The 17,539-nt window shown below is 57.6% G+C and overlaps 4 protein-coding genes and 1 non-coding gene across 10 annotated transcripts in view; 3 read left to right on the top strand and 2 right to left on the bottom strand.

The window, feature by feature from the left end:
• The first annotated feature begins 946 nt into the window (after positions 1-946).
• On the top strand, positions 947-5,796 carry MANEAL (mannosidase endo-alpha like). Of its 2 annotated transcripts, XM_058679087.1 has the most exons (4): positions 947-1,779; positions 2,541-2,650; positions 3,434-3,510; positions 4,836-5,796. In XM_058679087.1, exons 1-4 carry the CDS (start codon positions 1,230-1,232, stop codon positions 5,470-5,472), a joined length of 1,374 nt encoding a protein of 457 aa, XP_058535070.1. In that variant the 5' UTR covers positions 947-1,229; the 3' UTR covers positions 5,473-5,796. The 2 variants fall into 2 exon arrangements, with proteins under 2 accessions (XP_058535070.1, XP_004591625.1); XM_004591568.2 differs by lacking the exons at positions 947-1,779; positions 3,434-3,510 and having other exon boundaries at positions 2,580-2,650; positions 4,836-5,472.
• On the top strand, positions 4,501-4,602 carry LOC118758691 (U6 spliceosomal RNA). The gene has a single exon (XR_004995788.1). It is a non-coding gene; the product is annotated as a U6 spliceosomal RNA (small nuclear RNA).
• A 1,150-nt stretch (positions 5,797-6,946) lies between the features above and the next one.
• Positions 6,947-10,491, bottom strand: YRDC (yrdC N6-threonylcarbamoyltransferase domain containing). Of its 2 annotated transcripts, XM_058679168.1 has the most exons (5): positions 10,127-10,491; positions 9,080-9,194; positions 8,856-8,975; positions 7,644-7,786; positions 6,947-7,368 (listed from the first exon to the last, which is right to left on the bottom strand). In XM_058679168.1, exons 1-5 carry the CDS (start codon positions 10,489-10,491, stop codon positions 7,299-7,301), a joined length of 813 nt encoding a protein of 270 aa, XP_058535151.1. In that variant the 3' UTR covers positions 6,947-7,298. The 2 variants fall into 2 exon arrangements, with proteins under 2 accessions (XP_058535151.1, XP_058535154.1); XM_058679171.1 differs by lacking the exon at positions 8,856-8,975.
• C2H1orf122 (chromosome 2 C1orf122 homolog) lies at positions 10,487-11,645 on the top strand. 2 transcript variants are annotated; one of them, XM_058679217.1, is made up of 3 exons: positions 10,487-10,617; positions 10,869-11,070; positions 11,303-11,645. In XM_058679217.1, exons 2-3 carry the CDS (start codon positions 11,023-11,025, stop codon positions 11,396-11,398), a joined length of 144 nt encoding a protein of 47 aa, XP_058535200.1. In that variant the 5' UTR covers positions 10,487-10,617; positions 10,869-11,022; the 3' UTR covers positions 11,399-11,645. The 2 variants fall into 2 exon arrangements, with proteins under 2 accessions (XP_058535200.1, XP_004591623.1); XM_004591566.2 differs by having other exon boundaries at positions 10,612-10,761.
• Positions 11,646-16,381: 4,736 nt separating this feature from the next.
• Positions 16,382-17,539, bottom strand: part of MTF1 (metal regulatory transcription factor 1) — a 56,912-nt gene continuing 55,754 nt past the window's right edge. For all 3 annotated transcript variants that reach the window (XM_058679047.1, XM_058679043.1, XM_058679042.1), the window contains exon 11: positions 16,382-16,936. In XM_058679047.1, the coding sequence (XP_058535030.1) occupies positions 16,512-16,936 (425 nt within the window). In that variant the 3' untranslated portion in view covers positions 16,382-16,511. The remainder of the gene's footprint in view (positions 16,937-17,539) is intronic.

The raw sequence follows: 17,539 nt of genomic DNA on the forward strand, positions 1-17,539 counted from the left end.
TGCCTTCAGATCAGCTTAGCTCCGGCCATTGTGGACACTTGGGGAGTGAATCAGCGGATGGAAGATCTTCCTCTCTGTCTCTCCTCTCTGTATATCTGACTTTACAATAAAATAAATCAATCTTGTAAAAGCATAATAAATTTGTTCTGGCTGTGAGTTCAAATCCCGTTTCTCCTCTTGCTCTGCACCTCGGCTGGAGTCAGTGACCCTGGGCGTCAGCATTGGCCTCCGCTCACTCACTGCTGTGAATTCTCTCCCACAGACTGTCCTGGGCTGCAGACTTACCAACCCTGCCCGACCTCACGGCTCCTCCTCATAGCTCCCCTGCACTTGGGAAATAAGAACTGCATACCTAGCAGTGCACCATGCTCTTCAAGACCCTGTAGTTGGAAGAGTGCCCGAGACCAAGCAGGGCTCCTCGTGGACCCCACAAAGGAGGCAGAGGTAAAACTATTTCCGAAGGAGTGAAATAATGGAGCAACTCAGATGAAGAACTTGATTCGTGTGGAGGGACACATTTAGCCCGGAGCCCTCCATTCACTCAACAAAGAATTCCTCGCCGTACTCTGTCCTGGGGACTCCTGAACAGGCTAAGCCTGGGTCCAGGTGCACCGAGGCTCAGGGGTGAGGGTCTGCGCTCTGGGAACCGCCTCATTCACTGCTTGCCTCCCAGGGCGTCCTCTGGGCCCAGCTGTCTGCTCATTATCCAGGTCCTCCAGGGTGAGGCCTGAGCACCGGGACCTTGGCCCAAGCCTGCCTCCCTCCCTGGTCCCGGCCCTGGGCTGCAGAGGCTGCCCGGCCGGTGTGGGGTGCAGAGGCCAGCAGGAGCGCTCAGCAGAGGCGGCGGCTGAGGAGAGGCGGCTAGGCGGTCACCCTGCACACCGCGCTCCTTGGGGCTCTGGAAGACCCAAGCCTCTCCGCACCCCACGGCTCCCGGGTGGACGAGGCGACACGACTTAGGCCTCGGCTCCTCCGGCCCCTCCTTGGGGCTGCGCTGCCGGGCCCGTCCCCCCTTCGGCTCGCGACCACTTGGTCTGTGCCGCCTGCATTCTGTGTGTGCGGGGCCCGCCCGCACTGCGGGGGAGAGGCCGGGAGCCGCCCACGCCACGCTCGGCGTCGCCGTCTCCCTGGTACGCGCGCGGGAGACGCGGCGCACCGAGCCGGGCGGGCGGCCATGGCGCGGCTGGCGGGGAGGTAGCGGGACCGGCCCCGGGGAGCGCGGCGCTGCCATGGCCCGGCGGCGGCGCCGCGCCTGCATCGCGCTGTTCCTGGTGCTGCTTTTCGCCTTCGGCACGCTCATGGGCCTGCGCACGCTCAAGGCTCCGGATGGACTCCCGGTGCTGGGCCCGGGCCTGGAGCTGGTGCCCTTTGAGCGAAGGCCGGAGGGGGCCCCGGCGCCCGCTGCCCGGGCTCCTGCAGCGCCGGCCGCACCGCCGCCGCCCCCGCCGCCGCCCCGCACCGCGGAGCCGGGCAGCCCCCCGGGGCCGGCGCCTGCGGAGGCCGAGCCCGCCCCCGGGCGGAGTCTGCGCGTGTACTCGGACCTGCACGCCTTCTACTACTCGTGGTACGGGAGTCCGCGGCGCGAGGGCCGCTACATCCATTGGGACCACGTCATGGTGCCGCACTGGGACCCCAAGATCTCGGCCAGCTACCCGCGCGGCCGCCACAGCCCCCCAGATGACCTGGGCTCCAGCTTCTACCCGGAGCTGGGGCCCTACAGCTCGCGGGACCCCGACGTGCTGCGGGAACACATGACCCAGCTCCAGGAGGCTGCCATTGGTGAGCGCCCCCGCCTGCCCGCTGGCTTTGTCAACCCATCCTTCCCTCTCCTATCCTGGGCCCACCGGGCGGCAGCGTTCCCCCCACCCCCTGGTTTCTGGCCAATTCTGCGGCCTCCGGTGTGCACGGGTGAGGAGGGAGCAGGCTTCCAGTCTGTGGACTGTGGCGGGGAGCGGGCAGAGGGACAGGGCCTGGTTGGAGGGGGGAGCCTTGCACCGCAGGCACATACCCCCCTGCGTTTGCTGACTGCACTAAGCAAGTTTGCCTCAAAGTTGTATAACGCACGCTGCGGTGGGGGGCAAGGGCCTGGTGGAGAGTGGAGCTTCTTTGCAGACTGACGCGTGGAGTTCCTGTGGATCTTCCTGTCTTCAGATGCCTGGAGAGGTTTGTGAGGAAGGGGGAGACAGGGCGGGAAGTGCGCAAAGATGCACCTGACTACGCCAGTCCCTGAGGAGTGCACGGAGGCACTCTGGATGACCTGACCTCTGCCCAGGCCTCGGGGGTGTCCTTGCTGCTCTTCAGAGGTGGCGCGTGGCTCCCAGACGCCCCTCCTGCTTGTCTCGGCCCTGGTCCCCGTGGCTGCAGTGCTTCAGCACCGCCGGCGTGGACAGCTCCGGGACGTGTGGCTCCAGGATCCTGTCTGCCAACAGGGGGTCGGGTCAGGAAGGAGCCTTGCTAAAAGGCCTTCCGAAACCGGTGTGCAGCAGGCCACGGTTTATGAGGAAAGACATCTCTGAAGGGACCGCTGTGTTGTGTCTCAGGCGTACTAGTCCTGTCCTGGTACCCACCTGGCATGGCTGATGATAATGGGGAGCCCTCGGATGACCTGGTGCCTGCCATTCTCAACACCGCCCATCAGTACAACATCCAGGTGAGTCTGTAGGACGAGGTCACCTGGAGATTTCTCCGCCTCTGCTAGAAGACTCTGGTGCTTCTTTCTAGGGAAGTTCCTGGCAGGTACCCAAGGATGGCCAATCAGAGTATGCAGCCACTGTGGTCTTAGTACCCATGCCACTCATTCTCTTCAGTTGTGAGAACTCAATATTGGACAAATGTAGAGACTAAGTACTACTTGCACTGAACAGTAAGGTTAGAGTACAGATCCTGCTCCTGGATCAAGGCCACCTGAACTTGGCTTGGCTCCACAGGGGGAGTTGTGCAGACACCCACCAGTCCTTGAGGAGCGCACGATGGAGGCAGCTCTGGCCATGAGCAGGCAGGATCATGTTCCAGCGGAGGGCAGAGCTGAGCACACCCTTACGGTCCACCCCCCCAATCCCCGTACCATTCAGGTCACTCACTCATGTTCCGTGTAGATGATGGAGAAGCCACACTCCCCAGTCCTGACTCCATCAATGACACTTCTAACACATTTCCCATTGACCCAGCCTGAGTGCAGCTGGGCAGCCAGTGCCAGTCACTTGGTGCTGACCCATGGGTTGAAAACTGTCAGAAGTCCTGTGGCATCCTCCCCAAATGACCTGTGGGGAACACGACCCAACCTCTCAGCCCCTCTTTGTTGTTGCATCCAAAGAGCAATGGCTGCCCAAGATTGCCAGCCCTCCTCCCGAACTCAGCGGCTCCTCCAGGCCAAGCTTGCAGCAGGAGCCTGGAGCCCCACGAGAGACACCACTGACCTCTCTGTTTGTGGCAGGTGGCCTTCCATATCCAACCCTACAAAGGCCGGGATGACATCACTGTGCATGACAACATCAAGTACATCATTGACACGTAAGGCTGCTGTGGGGGCTGGGATTTGGCTGGGGCCCAAATAGGCTACGGATAGGTCTGGAGGAACAGGTCAAGAGACAGACCACCCATGCGCCTCTGATCTTAGCAGCCACTGAATAGTCAGGAGTACTGGGCTTGCATCAGGTAAGGTCAGCTCCTGCTCTGCAGCCTCTACTCTGCCAAGTGGCATGCCTCGTAAGTTTTTGAGAATTTTGTGAGTTAATATATGTGAAAGTAACAGGTACAGCGCTTTCACACATCATTCATTAAATACCTACCAAGTGTCCACATGTGTGTCCACTGTGCTAATAAGACTAGCTAAACAGTCATGCGTAGAACTAGTTTCTGATTTCATTTACATTCTAGGGTGTTTTGGGGATGCAGTGGAGTTGATGGTAAAACAGGAAAAAACAGTGATCTACATTATGGGAGAAAACAAAGTAGGATCTGTGTCCCAGTATGCTGCAAATACTTTAGGATGGGAAATGGCTAGTTGGTGGAGTCTCTGTGAAGATCTGGGGCTAGAGAGAAGATGCCTGGCAGATGCCAAGGCCATGTGGAACAAGACTGGCATGACCAGCAGGGCCGGATGGGGAGTAGAGGCAGGTAACAGCAGGAATGGAGGTAGCTGGAGCCAGGGGAAGTGCATGGGACCTATATCCAGGTAAGGAGCAACCAGATCTTCTCATGTTTTTAAGAGAATGGGGGTGTGTTTGGCTTTGGGGTTAGGATGCCTGCATCCTACATCAGACACCCCGATTCTGTTCTCAGCCCCAGCTCTGGGATGCCAGCTGCCTGCTAACGTAAATCCTGGAAGGCAGTGGTGATGGCTCATGAAGTGGCTTCCCGCTACCCACATGGGAGACCTGGATTGAATGTCCAGCTCTTGTCTCTGGCTCAACCCTGCTCTGGTAGTTGTAGGCAGGCGAGGAGTGAACCAGGGGATGGGGGCTCCCTATGCCTCTCAAGTGCAACTGAAAGAGAGGGACTGTGCTTGCTTCAGCAGCACACAGACTAAAACTGGAACGACAGAGATTAGCATGGCCCCTGCGCAAGGATCACATGCAAATTCGTGAAGCGTTCCATATTTAAAAAAAAAAAAAAAAAAAAAGAGAGGGACTAGAAGCCTCCAGACCTGTTAAGTGGCTGCTAGGGCAGCCCAGATCAAAGACGGTGGTAGCCTGACAGGTTCGGAAAGGGACATGTAGCATAACAGGGCTGGAGAGCAAAGAGGGGACTTAGGTGCCTGGAGGCGAGACTGCGGTTGGGGACTGGCCCAGTGGCAAACGGGGCGATGCCCGCTGCCGCTCACCTCTCCTCCTCAGGTATGGCTCCCATGGTGCATTTTACCGCTATAAGAACAGCATGGGCAAGAGCCTCCCACTCTTCTACATCTACGATTCCTACCTGACGTCCCCAGAGGCCTGGGCCCACCTCCTGACGCCACACGGCCCCCACTCAATCCGCAACACACCCTATGACGCAGTCTTCATCGCGCTGCTGGTGGAGGAGGGCCACACCCATGACATCCTCGCCGCGGGATTTGACGGCATGTACACCTACTTTGCCTCCAATGGTTTCTCCTTTGGCTCCTCCCATCAGAACTGGAAGGCTGTGAAGAACTTCTGTGATGCCAACAATCTCATGTTCATTCCCAGCGTGGGGCCTGGCTACATAGATACCAGCATCCGGCCCTGGAACAACCACAACACCCGCAACAGGGTCAACGGCAAGTACTATGAGACGGCCCTGCAGGCGGCCCTGACTGTGCGCCCCGAGATCGTCTCCATCACCTCCTTCAACGAGTGGCACGAGGGCACCCAGATTGAGAAGGCCATTCCCAAGAAGACACCCACTCGCCTGTACTTGGACTACCTGCCTCACCAGCCTGGCCTCTATCTGGAGCTGACCCGTCGCTGGGCGGAGCACTTTGTCAAGGAGAAGGAGCAGTGGCTGATGTGAGGACCCAGGAACAAGGTGCTGACTGCCCTTCATGGAGGGTGTTGCCACGTGGGGCACGGCCGAACTAGGAGGCGCTCCAGGGTCTCCACGTCCACAGCTGGGTGCTTCTGGGCGGGCCCTCGAACCTGGGCCCCTGTACAACAGAGCCTGCTCCTCAGGCAGGTGGTGCTGTGCAGTGAGGGGAGCTGGAGGGAAGGTAGTGTTCCAGAGGTTGCAGGTGACTGCCCTCAGGGCCCCGGCCTGTCACCCCTTCCGCTCTGAACTCCACGGCTGGCCACAGCTGGGTGTTGCGGAAGCCACTAGACAGGGCTCTTGGAAACCTGTGGGTGCTAGGCTGGCATGCGTCCTGCCCCTTCTGCCAGCACATAGCCTCCCTTCCCTCTTCTTGTCTAATTAGGCAACCTGAGACTTTCCTGAGGGTATTTCCAGAGGTTCCAGAATGCGACCCCCTGGACAGAATCCCGCACATTCATTCTTTGGGCACTGCTGAGCACCTCACTATGTGCTAGGTGCTGGGAAAACTTGACCAAGGCATGGTTCCTGTCCTGAACCTTACAGGATCCAGCTTTCCGTACATGGTGTGGCCTTGTAGCTAGTGCGTGGGCACAGGACTTTTTGGTTTGGTTTTTGTTTTTGCAGCTTTACCCAGTGCTGGGGTTCAGTTCTTTCTCCTCCAAAATACCTCTGCGCTCCAGAGCCAGCTTCTCCCAGATGAGCACTTGGGTGTAGGGAACACGCAGGCGCCCCTCCCTGCAGCCACCTGGCCTGAGGGCGGCCCACTCACCAGAGCCATTTTCAGTGCTACTGCGATTTGTGTGAATCAAACATGACATGATTTTCTCCAGTAAACATTCCTTTTGCTCTCAAGACCTCCTGATTTCTAACCATTCAGATTCTGTGACACATGGGCCGGTCCATAGCTTAGCACAATCAAACTACGTCTGTTTGAGAAAGTATTCATTTACATAGAATTTCTAGAAAGCATAGTTAACAAACCAATGTTTATTTATAAACAATCCGATGTGCTAATTTAGGAGTCCTCTTTAAAGCAGACACCTGGAACACCTCGATAATACCCATGGGACAGACCTGAAAATGGTGCACTGGAAACCCCTGGACTAGGCTCAAAGATTCAAGACTAAACTACAGCTCTTGGAACTGGGTGCCAGAGGGAAGGGGGAGACTGTAGACACCCCACCCCAACCACACTGACCAGAGGGGTATGGCTGGGACCTCCCGGCAGGGACAGCCAGACACTGACCAGAGGGGCCTGGCTGGGGCATCCCGGCAGGGACAGCAGGACACCGGCCTGCGGTGCACATGGAATGCGCCTGCGTGCTCCCACGGTGTGGGGCAGGCGGGAGACAGGGCACTATTTGTGAAGCCAGTCAACATCAAGAGCCATAAAAGCTTTCATATAGTACTCATACCCTAGTGAAGTCATTCAAATGAACAAAAATAAACAGTTTACAAATAGACTTAATAGCATTTTTTTTAATATTAAAGACAAAGTTCAAATACCCAACAACAGTATGTCCAATGCTTGGTATAGACAGGAATAAAGTAAAAGGTTGCCACAACGACTGGATTTAGAAGTGTTATGCATATAATTAACTCACTGACACTTAAGGGAGGGAGGAAACTGCTCGGGTCTGAGCAGAGTAGATAATAAATAGAACAGCAGCATCCTGTGCAGTGTGCTCAGAAGACACGCCGTCTGTACATCAGGCCAGCGGCCCAGTTCTAGCAGCCTCTGAACGAGGCTTTACCAACGGCCAGTGGACACACAGTATCCAGTACCTGTCCAGGGTTCGCCCTCTGGAGCCTCACAAGCATGGTCCGTGTGCGGGGAGCAGCCCGTACTGCTGGAGGATGGCTGTGGTGCTCTCCAGGGCGCTGGGGGCAGAGGACAGCACGGTCACAGGCTGCCTTCTACAGCTTGGGCACCGGGGACTCTATGAACTCAATGGGCTCACTATACAATGCTTACCAAACCTTCGAGGAATCCTGAATCCCAGAAATGCCAGCAGACACTTGCCACAGGAGTCCTGCCCCATCTAGTATCCTCCAAACCGCCCATACCCCTCAAGGAAAGGCTAGAGTGACAGCCTTCACCCTCCATCCCCCCAACCTGCTTCAAATTCTACTGCCATCCCAGAAGAGAGACTCACCAGCCCGGGCGAATGATACCAAACTTTCCAGGCACAGACAAGTCGACCACAGTTGAGCCAAGGCGACACTCTGCACTCTGGCCTTCTCCAATTTGGCCCCCATCGATGACCAGGGACAAATGAGGCCAGAGGTCTTGGAATTCCTGAGAAGAGAGGAGGGATATGGTCACTGTCCTCGGCACTTGCCATGACGTCACAGTGCAGACTGGGGCGGGGGTATGTTAGCCACGGAGTCCCAGCTTTCACACCATCACCCCAAGCACAGCACTGCAAGAGGCTTGCAGCCCTCCTGGATCAGAATCCCAGAACACCCGGCCAGATTTCAAGGCGATTACACACTCTTTGTTGTTGTTGTTGTTTGGGATGTGTAAGTAAAATGACCGTTAAGCAAAATTCTGGTTGGCAACCACAGATGTGAGCTACAACCCTGGACTCTGGGCTGTTATCCCTGTGCCCACGTTCAAGGTACCTTTGCCAGGTGGACAGAACAAGAGTACTCTGCCCCGGCTCTGGGTAGGCAGGAGAGCAGGGTGGACCCTGCAGCCACCCACACCAGCACTCAGGCCTTGTGTGTGGGAAGGCAGATGGGATCAGGAGCTGAGCTTCAGCAGTCCTGCCCCCAGACAAGGGGTGGGACAGTCAGGTCAGCTGACTGCTGGCAGGGTAAACATCCGGGCCCCTTCCTTGGGCCCAGCCTCCGCCACCCAGGGAAGCTCCAGAGCCTGTGAAGCTGCAGGGACGCTGAGCCTCCAACAGGGTCTGCATGTACGTTCAGCCAACAGGAGCGACATTTCTGTGTCTTCCTTCATTCCAAAAGCGTAGCCGAGACAGGACTAGGGGCATCCTTCCTCTGGCCTTGTGGCAGAGATAAGAAGCCACTCCAGGAGGTTTCTATGAAACCTTTTTGTTATTCTGCTTCTGGATAGATTGACTCCTAATTTCCAACAAGTAGCTTTCCCCACAAAAATGGGCAAACAATGGTTTCCTTTATTGCTCAGTCTTTCCCAGGGCTGCAGAGCAAGACACCAACTCTCCTCCTGATCGTTCTGATTTCCAGTCATTAATTTGGATACTCACTGCTCTTCCCCCGCCACCGCCACCAGCCAGGCAGCCTTCCGGCTGCCGTACCTACAGGGCGACCCCCCACTCCTCCCCTGGCCACCAGGAGCCCCTACCTGGGCAGTGGCGGAGCCAGACCCCGGTGAATCTTACCTCGACCCTCAGGGAACTGGCCTGAGAGCTCAGGTTGGCGCTGGTGAGAGCGAGAGGGCCCCCGAACGTCTGGGCCAGGTCCTGCATGAAAGCATGGTCGGGAATCCGGATACCCACCAGCTGCGAGGCCGAGCGTAAAAGGGACATTAGCAAGGATGGAACGGGTGAGCAAGGCGGCTGCTCTGACCCACCCTCCTGAAGGTCAGAGGGGAAGCCCAACTCACGGGAGTGAAGGGGTTCAGGTCCCTGTTGAGCTCCTCCGTGCGTTCCATCACCAACGTGACCGGTCCTGGCAAGAGGTCTCGCAGGAGCTGCTCAGGGACCTGCACATGACAGTACCTGTGAACCAGGGAGAGAGATGGGAGAATGCACCTGTCTGTATGTCCCGCCTGCCTGAGAAGGGCCTGCGCTGTGACGCCCAGCAGGTTCTCCCCTGACCCCCACGGGCCTCCCGTGCAGATCCTCCTCCAACCCGGGCAGGCCTTCCCCGGTGCCCCAGCAGACCCTCCCGAGAGCCTCACGGGCCTCCTGGCAGGTCCTCTCCCGACTCCCGCGGACCTCCAGTGCAGGCCCTCCCCTGACCCCAGCAGGTCCTCTTCTGCAAAGCCTCCCGTGCAGATCCTCCTGGCAGGTCCTCCACCGACACCCCGCGGGCCTCCCGTGCAGGTCCTCCCCCACAGGCCCTCTACTGACCCCCGCAGGCCCTATCCCGACCCCCCGCAGGCCTCCCGTGCAGGCCTTCCTCTGACATACAGGTCCTCCTCCCACCCCCGCAGGCCTCCCATGCAGATCCTACTGGCAGGCCCTCCACCGACCCCGGATGGTCCTCCTCCGCAGGCCCTCCCCTGACATGCAGGTCCTTCCTCGACTCTCGCGGACCTCCCGTGCAGGTCCTCCCTGACCCGGCAGGTCCTCCCGTGCGGATCCTCCCTGTACCCCGACAGGTCCTTCCCCACCCCCATGGGCCTCCCGTGCAAAACCTCCCCCTGACATGCAGGTCCTTCCTCGACTCTCGCGGACCTCCCGTGCAGGTCCTCCCTGTACCCCGACAGGTCCTTCCCCACCCCCATGGGCCTCCCGTGCAAAACCTCCCCCTGACATGCAGGTCCTCTCTGCAGATCCTCTTTGACCCCGGACGGTCCTCCCGGCACGCCCTCCCCGTCCGTCCAGTTCCGGATTCCAGGGAAGCGCGGACAAGCCCCTCCCGCCGCGGCCCGCGCCCCAGGCGCCCACGCCGGCCACCGGAAGCCCCTCCCGCGGGGCCGCCTCACCTGTAGACGTCGGCCACGCGGCCCAGGCACACGGCCAGAGGCTTGGTCTCGCTGCGGCCCTTGAGGCGGTACACGGCGTCCAGCGCCGCCGAGCAGCTGGCCGAGCAGGCCAGGCCGTACAGCGTGTCGGTGGGGACGGCCACCACGGCGCCGGCGCGGAGCTCGGCCACGGCGGCCCGCAGCGCTGAGCCCCAGCCGGCGCGCTCGGCCCCGCCGCCGCCGCCCGGGAGCCGCAGCAGCCGGGCCTCCGGAGCCGCCGGCCGGAGGAAGCGGCCGCCACGGGCCGAGCCCGCCGCGCCGTCGCTCAGCCCCACGACGGCAGCCAGCGTCGCCCTCAGCTCCGCGCCCCGACGCGCCAGACACATCCGCCCCGACCCGCTTCCGGGAGGACGTGACGCCACCAGCTCGCTTCCGCTCGGGGAGGCGCAGCCCCACCTCCGCGCCGGGCGACTTAAAGGGACCGCGACCCCCGGGAGGATTGAAGGAGACCGGTGGGGACGGGGCGGGGCGCGCAGCTTGGCCGAGCCCTGGCGCAGCGCTCGGGCAGGGGGGAGGGGGGACGGCCGAAAGGGGGGCGGTGGTCGGGTCGCGCAGGCGGAGATGGAATGGGGCCCGGGCTCAGACTGGTCACGGGGGTGAGAGGGGGCACGTCGGGGCGGGGGTGCGGGGGAAGGGGAGAGGGACTCGGAGCGGCCGCACCAGCGCTGGCCCTGACCGCCTGTGTCCACTGTCTCCTGGCCAGGGAGGCTGCCGGCGTGGAACGCGGGAAGGCGGGGCTGGGGCTCGGCGGGAGGCCACCCCCGCAGCCGCCCCGGGATGAGCGTGCCCAGCAGCTGCTGGACGCCGTGGAGCAGAGGCAGCGGCAGCTCCTGGACACCATCGCCGCCTGCGAGGAGATGCTGCGGCAGCTGGGCCGCCGGCGCCCGGAGCCGCCTGCTGGCGGGGTCAGTGCCCACCCCGGGCTGGGCCTGGGGGTGCGGGTGGGAGGTGCCCTCTGGAGGACCGAACAGCGGCTCCTCACCCTCACTCTAAGCCTCCACTGACCTGGGCCAGAGGTCCTGCAAAAGTTAAGTGATAACCCAGTCTCCAAGTGGCCATATCCTAGCGGGGCCTGACGCCAGGCCCTTCCTGCCAGGCTCACTTTTTTTTTTCCCTTCCCTTTTCTGTTCCAACCAGAACGCGTCAGCCAAACCCGGAGCGCCCTCCCAGCCAGCTCTGTCCGCCAAAGGTGGCCTTCCGAAGGATGCCGGTGATGGAGCCACGGAGCCCTGACCATCCCCAAACCGGGCACCCTGACTTCCCTCCCTCCGCGGGGCTGCCGGCAGGACCTCTTGACTCCCTCCGGTAGAGGGGCTGGTCTGCACTGGCAATGGCTGGCCCCTGGCCCCCAGTGTGGGGTGGCAGCTCTGCTGTAGCTGAGTTCACCCCCACGTCATCCTGGTTGGCAGCAGTGCTGCGTGTGGACAGAGCAGGAACGCCCATCCGAGGCCCTGATGTGGGCAGAGCAGCAGTGCCCGCCGTGCTGTAAAGGAACCTGGTGGTGTTATGTGTCCATTTCATCCTTTGGGGACTCCTAGCCCCGTGAAACGCCTTCAGCAGAGCCTGAATTAAAAAGGAAACCTGCAGAGCCCCCTGGTGAGCGAGCTTTCCTTTCGGACCCTTCTCCAAGACCCTGGTGGCCAGGGACTCCGGCTGGGGGGCAGGTGGAGTTTGGGAGGACTGGAAGGATGGGTGAGTGCCAGCCAGGGGCAGAGTTGAGAAGAAACACCACAGATACTGCCATATTTAAATAAGCATTTAATTAGGGTTTCATTAGTATTTAATATTGCTTTTTCAATTCCAAAAAGTTAAATTTTCACTTCTTAGCAGATATTTTAAAGTACAATATTAAGTTTATACAAAATGAGCAATTTTAAGCAAACACCATTATTTCACATTCTTCAAAAATACAAATTCATATTTATTCTTTGTTTTTGGGGGTTTGGAGGTTTCTTCCTTTGGAAGTACTTGAACCTGTAACGTTTTCCATTCGCTCAGTGGAGCCTGTTGTTCCCATGTGGCACACCTAAATAAATCTGAGACTTTTATACATGATCCAAATAAAACAATTTGGGATTTTAAAAAACTGTCACCAAGACAATCGACCAATGATTGGTGGGTGTCACACAAAGAAGGCTGGGGGGTAGGGGCCCCAGGAGTGGGTGGAGCCAGCAGCTTGGCCAAAACCTGCTTCCCGCCCCTGCCCCTAGCAGGAGGGAAGTTCACAGAAGGGAACAGCCACCTTACACTCCAACCTGGACTTTCCCCCAAAAGCAACAGAGGATGTCGAATGCAACAGTCCTTGGGCCTGAGGAGGGAGGGAAAGGGCAAGAGAAGCCTTGGACTTGGCAGCGCTACAAGGATAACATGGATATTGCAAAAACACCCCTGGGCGCTGGGGAGAAAAGGTTTTATGAAAAGTTTTCCCATAAGAAAAGTAGAAACTGCATTGAGCTGAGCGACAGAACATTATCCCAATGTTTGGCCCAGTAGGCACACCACCAAAGGGGCACCTTGCCCTGTTGCTGGGAAGATGCAGGCTGAAGCACTTTCCTGAACACCTGCTCACCCCTTCCCCAAGAACACACGTGAGGGTGGACGGACGAACCTGAAGGACCAATGAGAAACACGCACCATCACTTTGATGTTGCTTCCCCTCCTCAGTTCCAGTGCAGGTCACAGCAGAGCCATGGGCGCTTTACCACCGTGAAACCCTTTCTCTGTGTGTGTGTGGGGGGAGCGGGCTGAAGTGTTACACTCCTCTGTTCTGAGTGTTGAAGATGAACAGGCGTGGGAGAAAAAAAGATTGGATAATGAGAGGTCTGATGCAGGCTGGAGGCCTTGTTCCTCCAAGAGCCAACATGGGTGTGGGTGGCCTGTGGAGTAACACAGGCATGGCTCCCTCCTCCCACATCAGCACCAGGCCCACTTCCTTTGCTTCCAACATATTTCTGATTGGTGGTGTAAGGGAGTGATAACACTCTGGTGGTTCCTGTGACCCCTGGAGCATCTCTGCTGTGAAGGACAATGGACATGATTACAACAAGGAGAAGTCTCGAAGGTGCCAGTTTCCTCCCTGGGAACAACCAGCTCCTTCATTGTGGAGTGGGGAAGATGGCCGAGGGACCAAAAGAAGGGATGACAAGGGGCCTGTAAAGTCAGCAGAAAATGGGACCCAGAGCAGTTCTTGAGCAAGCCTGAGGGAGCGCCTGGGGCACACAGGGAAGGCTTGCATAGATGAGCAGGTGCTGGGAATCCCTAACAGTGCTTCCCCATGGGCAGCTGAGGTGCCCAGCTGATGGAGCGGAAAAACACGACCGGCCACTGGGGCGAGGTCAGGCCACGGACCGGGCCAGGTGGCTGTCAAGCTACACATATTGCACCGTGATAAGTGCTTTTCTTTTCACACCTCAATTTAGCTTTTTACTCTGAGCAAAAAATAAAACTTTGTGGAAAGCATATATATGTATGTGTATAAATATATACACACACGCAAAAGAAATTGCAGCAATTGGGTTAAAGAGAAAATAACCTAAAGTGCTTTTTAATTTTATTATTTAATATACCAATATGAGGTTCTGCAAACTTGTCCCTCTGGACACATTCAACATTCTACAAAGTCTCTCAGGAAAATCCACCCACCCTCCGTGAACCCCATCAGTCCACTGCCTCGACCTTGAAAAGTAACTTTGCCAAACAACTGCCTCTCCCCTTGCCTTCTGAGTGGCCTTCTCATCTTAAGGCCCACCTTGGTTTAGTACCTTGCTCTCTTTCTAAAGGTGACTGGACACCTGGTGATGCTCCTGGAGGGCCGTCCCTTCCCCGTGTCCCTGCCCACCACATTCACTAAGGCAGCTTGGTGGAGCCAGCCACAGCTTCCTGTCTGCCTGTCTGTCCATGTCCATCACTGGGGCTGACCAGCACCCTCTAAAGGCTCAGTCCGACTGGAGCTAGCAGTCACGCTGAAGTACCAATCTACAGGCGGAGAATAGTTAAGGTTGCTAGGATCACGTGGCTTCTGTCCATGAAGGCTCTTTCTGGCCGCTTAGCCAGGAGCCCTCTCTCCTCTGTGGTCCCTGGGACTAGAAGCCAAGCCTGTGGCAGGGGGTGGGGGTGGCTGGGGAGGAGGAAGGGGCTGGAAGAGCACGCAGGGATTGCCCTGTGGAATACACCTGCTCTTCACAACCATTCACTAGCATTTTAAACACATTCTTGAGTTTTCAAAAGCAGACTGGAGTTGATAGTCTCTCCTTGTAATGTAAAAATCACGTTCTACAGGCTGTCAGCCTAAACAGTTTGAAGGTATTTCGGTATCGCTCCTGAGCTGTGGAGAGTGGGATAGCTACCGGCCTGGGGAGGATCCAATACCAGCACAGCCTTGGCTAAGCAGCAAGCATCAAGGATTTAAACCACACACACTCCTAAGGTCCTTCTGTGGGATCCTAGTTCCCACGCCCCCTTCCCAGAAAGCCCCAAGCCCGGGGGATCCTAGGATGGGCACGTGGGAAGGGCTTCAGCTCAAAGTCTCCTAGGGGGACAACAAGGCCCAGGGGCAGTCAAGGGCTGCTTTCCTAGGAGGGCCTGACCCTCTGGTGTAACTGAAGATGCCTCCTGCCTTGTCAATTTCAGCCAAGGTCAAAGGTTGCCAACACCCATCAGCCTTTCAGGGAGGAGTGTGCAGAGGGTCAAAAAGAAATCAATTCCCCTGGCTACACTCCTGGAATGCAAAATCGGCTGCCTGTGGCGAGCATGCCTCTCCTCTGGGGCCACGGGTAACAGCCTTCACTACCACTGCCCCCTCGTCACCCCTGCCGCGAACACACAGGCTAAAGGCAGGGAGCTCACGGTTGGCTCAGCTGGCTCCTCGCGCCTACTCAGAGACTAGGAGAGTGACCCACTCAGATCTCTTTATATCGGGGAGTAAAAACACAGAGCCAAAACAACACTGCTTTCTGTCACCCCTGGCTGACCTGGAAAGCCAGGGGCCTGGGCTGTCAGACCTGCTCCTAGCTCGAGGTAAGCGCCTGTTCCACACAGGGGCCAGGCTAGCTGCTGAGCCCCGTGTAGACTCAGACCAGCTGAGAGAAACCTTCCATTGCAGTATGGATTCTATTCTATGTTTTATTTTAAGAGGCCATGACTTAGAGCCAAAGGCAGACAGAAGGATATAATCCTATACACAACTGAGAAAAACCTTCTTTCCCTCTAACACAACTGAATGCAACATTCCAAATGAGAGAACTTATTGCAACATTTCAGGCTTTTTGGTGGAAGGGGAATTTTTTTTGTTATGTTTTACCCTGAGTAGAAGATCATCTTTTTTTTGTCTTTCCTTTTTGTTTCAGAAATCACAATTATGCCAAGCAAGTCATCGCCTGGTATGCACTGCACCAGGGTGAGGGGCAGAGGTCAGAGCAAGGGAGGCTGAAAGCCTGGCTAGACCCTGGCACCAGGACACACAGCCTGCCGACTCCATGCCACCACACACAAACTCCCTTCAATCTGCACCTTTCGAAAAGCAAAATGCAGCCTTTCTGCTCTGAGGAAGAAAATGTCATTAAGAGAAGGCAGATCACCAACCACCACCGAACTACAGCCACACGTTCACCCTAGGACCCGACAGGCACGTACCCATGGCAAATTCACTGCGCTCTGCAAGCCTGGCAACTGAGAGGTGTCTGGCATGGGGGGAGACTGTGGTCATGTTGCCAGAGCCTGCTCTGCACACACAACTGTGACAGACCACACTTAACTACCTGCCCAGGGTCCTGCAGGGCCAGCTCATCCTGCAGCCTGGGCTCAGGCCCAGGAGCCCTGCGCTGGTGCCGTGAGCGCCACCAACACAGCCAGCTCACCTGTAGTCGGCCTGCTCCACAGCTGTCCCCGCTTGCCACCGCCCTGGTGGAGAGGGCGAGGCTCTGGCCTCGGCAGCAGTCTTCAGCCTCAGAGTCAAAAGACACACTCAGGGAGGAGCCACACCCAACATGTCCAACACAAAGATCCCCAGTGCGAGTGATGGACAGGGTCAGATTGATGGAAACCACACCCTTTCATTTAGAATTTTTATGCGCATGAGTAACCTTAATTTCCAAGTTCACATGACAATAAGCAAAAGTGACAAACAGTGCAGCCAAACAGTTCATTTATAACTTAGCTTTTTTTTTTTGTTGGTTTTTTTGTTTGTTTTTTTCCAAAAATCAGTTCCTTAAAATGGTATGTGAATAAAGAAAAACACGTCTGAAAGGCGAGCATTTCAAACAGTAGGTTTCTTCATCCTTCAAATTCTGACCCCATGACGGCAGGCTTGGCACCTCGCGCCTCCTGCCAGCTGCCTGTCCCGGGCCGTTCACTTGGAGAAGCTGCTGGCCAGGCCCATCTCTTCCTCCCTCTGCAGTAGTGCTTCGATGGGAATGCCAGTGGACGGGGTGCTGATGCCCTGGACGGCCAGGAGCTCTGATACATCCATGGCCCCCATTTCTGTCTGAGAGTGCGAAGGAGTCTCTGTCTGTCTGCTCTGCTCACAGGAAGAGGGTGCGGTGGAGGATGACAACAGGGGGACGAGCGGTAATGAAAAAGTCTGCGGCAATGACAGGCTGGGCCCATCAGGAGGCAGCGGGTTGGCCTCTGCAGGGGGCGGGGAGGAGCAGCCCTTCCTGCGGCCAGCCGCCCGCTCCTTGGCAGAGTCCCGGCATGCGCACTGACACTGACAGGCCTCCTCTTGTTTAATGATGATGACAGGGAGACTGAGGCCGATCTGCTGGACAGAGCTTCCTGCAAGAGGCAAGAAAGACACAGGGCAGGGCATGAGGGGTGAGCGCTGGGTGCCCCACGGGTGACTGGGGCCCTGACGTCGTTCTGCTTTAGACTGGACCACCTTTCTTTTCAGGTCACAAGTCTCCGACACAGCCCCCTCCCTCCGAGCCACAGCCACACACACCAGCTCGCAGTAGCCTGCAGGCCTGGCCGTTCTCTGCTGCACCTTTCCTGCCAGTCACAGCACACGCTGCCTTTCCCTGACACAGTCTTTCTGTCTTTGGGCCTGTAGATCCAACCTAACTCCCCGGGCACCATGGTTTTTGTCTGGAAAGTGATGCTCGTCTTTCAGAGCCAGCATCTCCACCCTATTTCTTGTGAAGCCTCCAGGAGGTGCTTCCTGTGGGCTCCTGGGTGAGGGCTGGCCTCAGTGAAGCTGGCAGTGCACTTCCTGGCACACGAGCGCACACAGGCAAACCATGCTGCTCTGTTTCTTCTGCACCTCTCCCCACTGGCACAGGTACAGTTCAACCCGGCCTGCCCGAGAGACTGCACTCACTCATCCGTGTAGGCCACAAAGCACGTGACAGCCCATCTCTGTACACTGCCGGCCTCCCATGT

Source organism: Ochotona princeps, chromosome 2 (assembly GCF_030435755.1).
Source record: "Ochotona princeps isolate mOchPri1 chromosome 2, mOchPri1.hap1, whole genome shotgun sequence".
Classification (NCBI taxonomy): Eukaryota; Metazoa; Chordata; class Mammalia; order Lagomorpha; family Ochotonidae; genus Ochotona; species Ochotona princeps.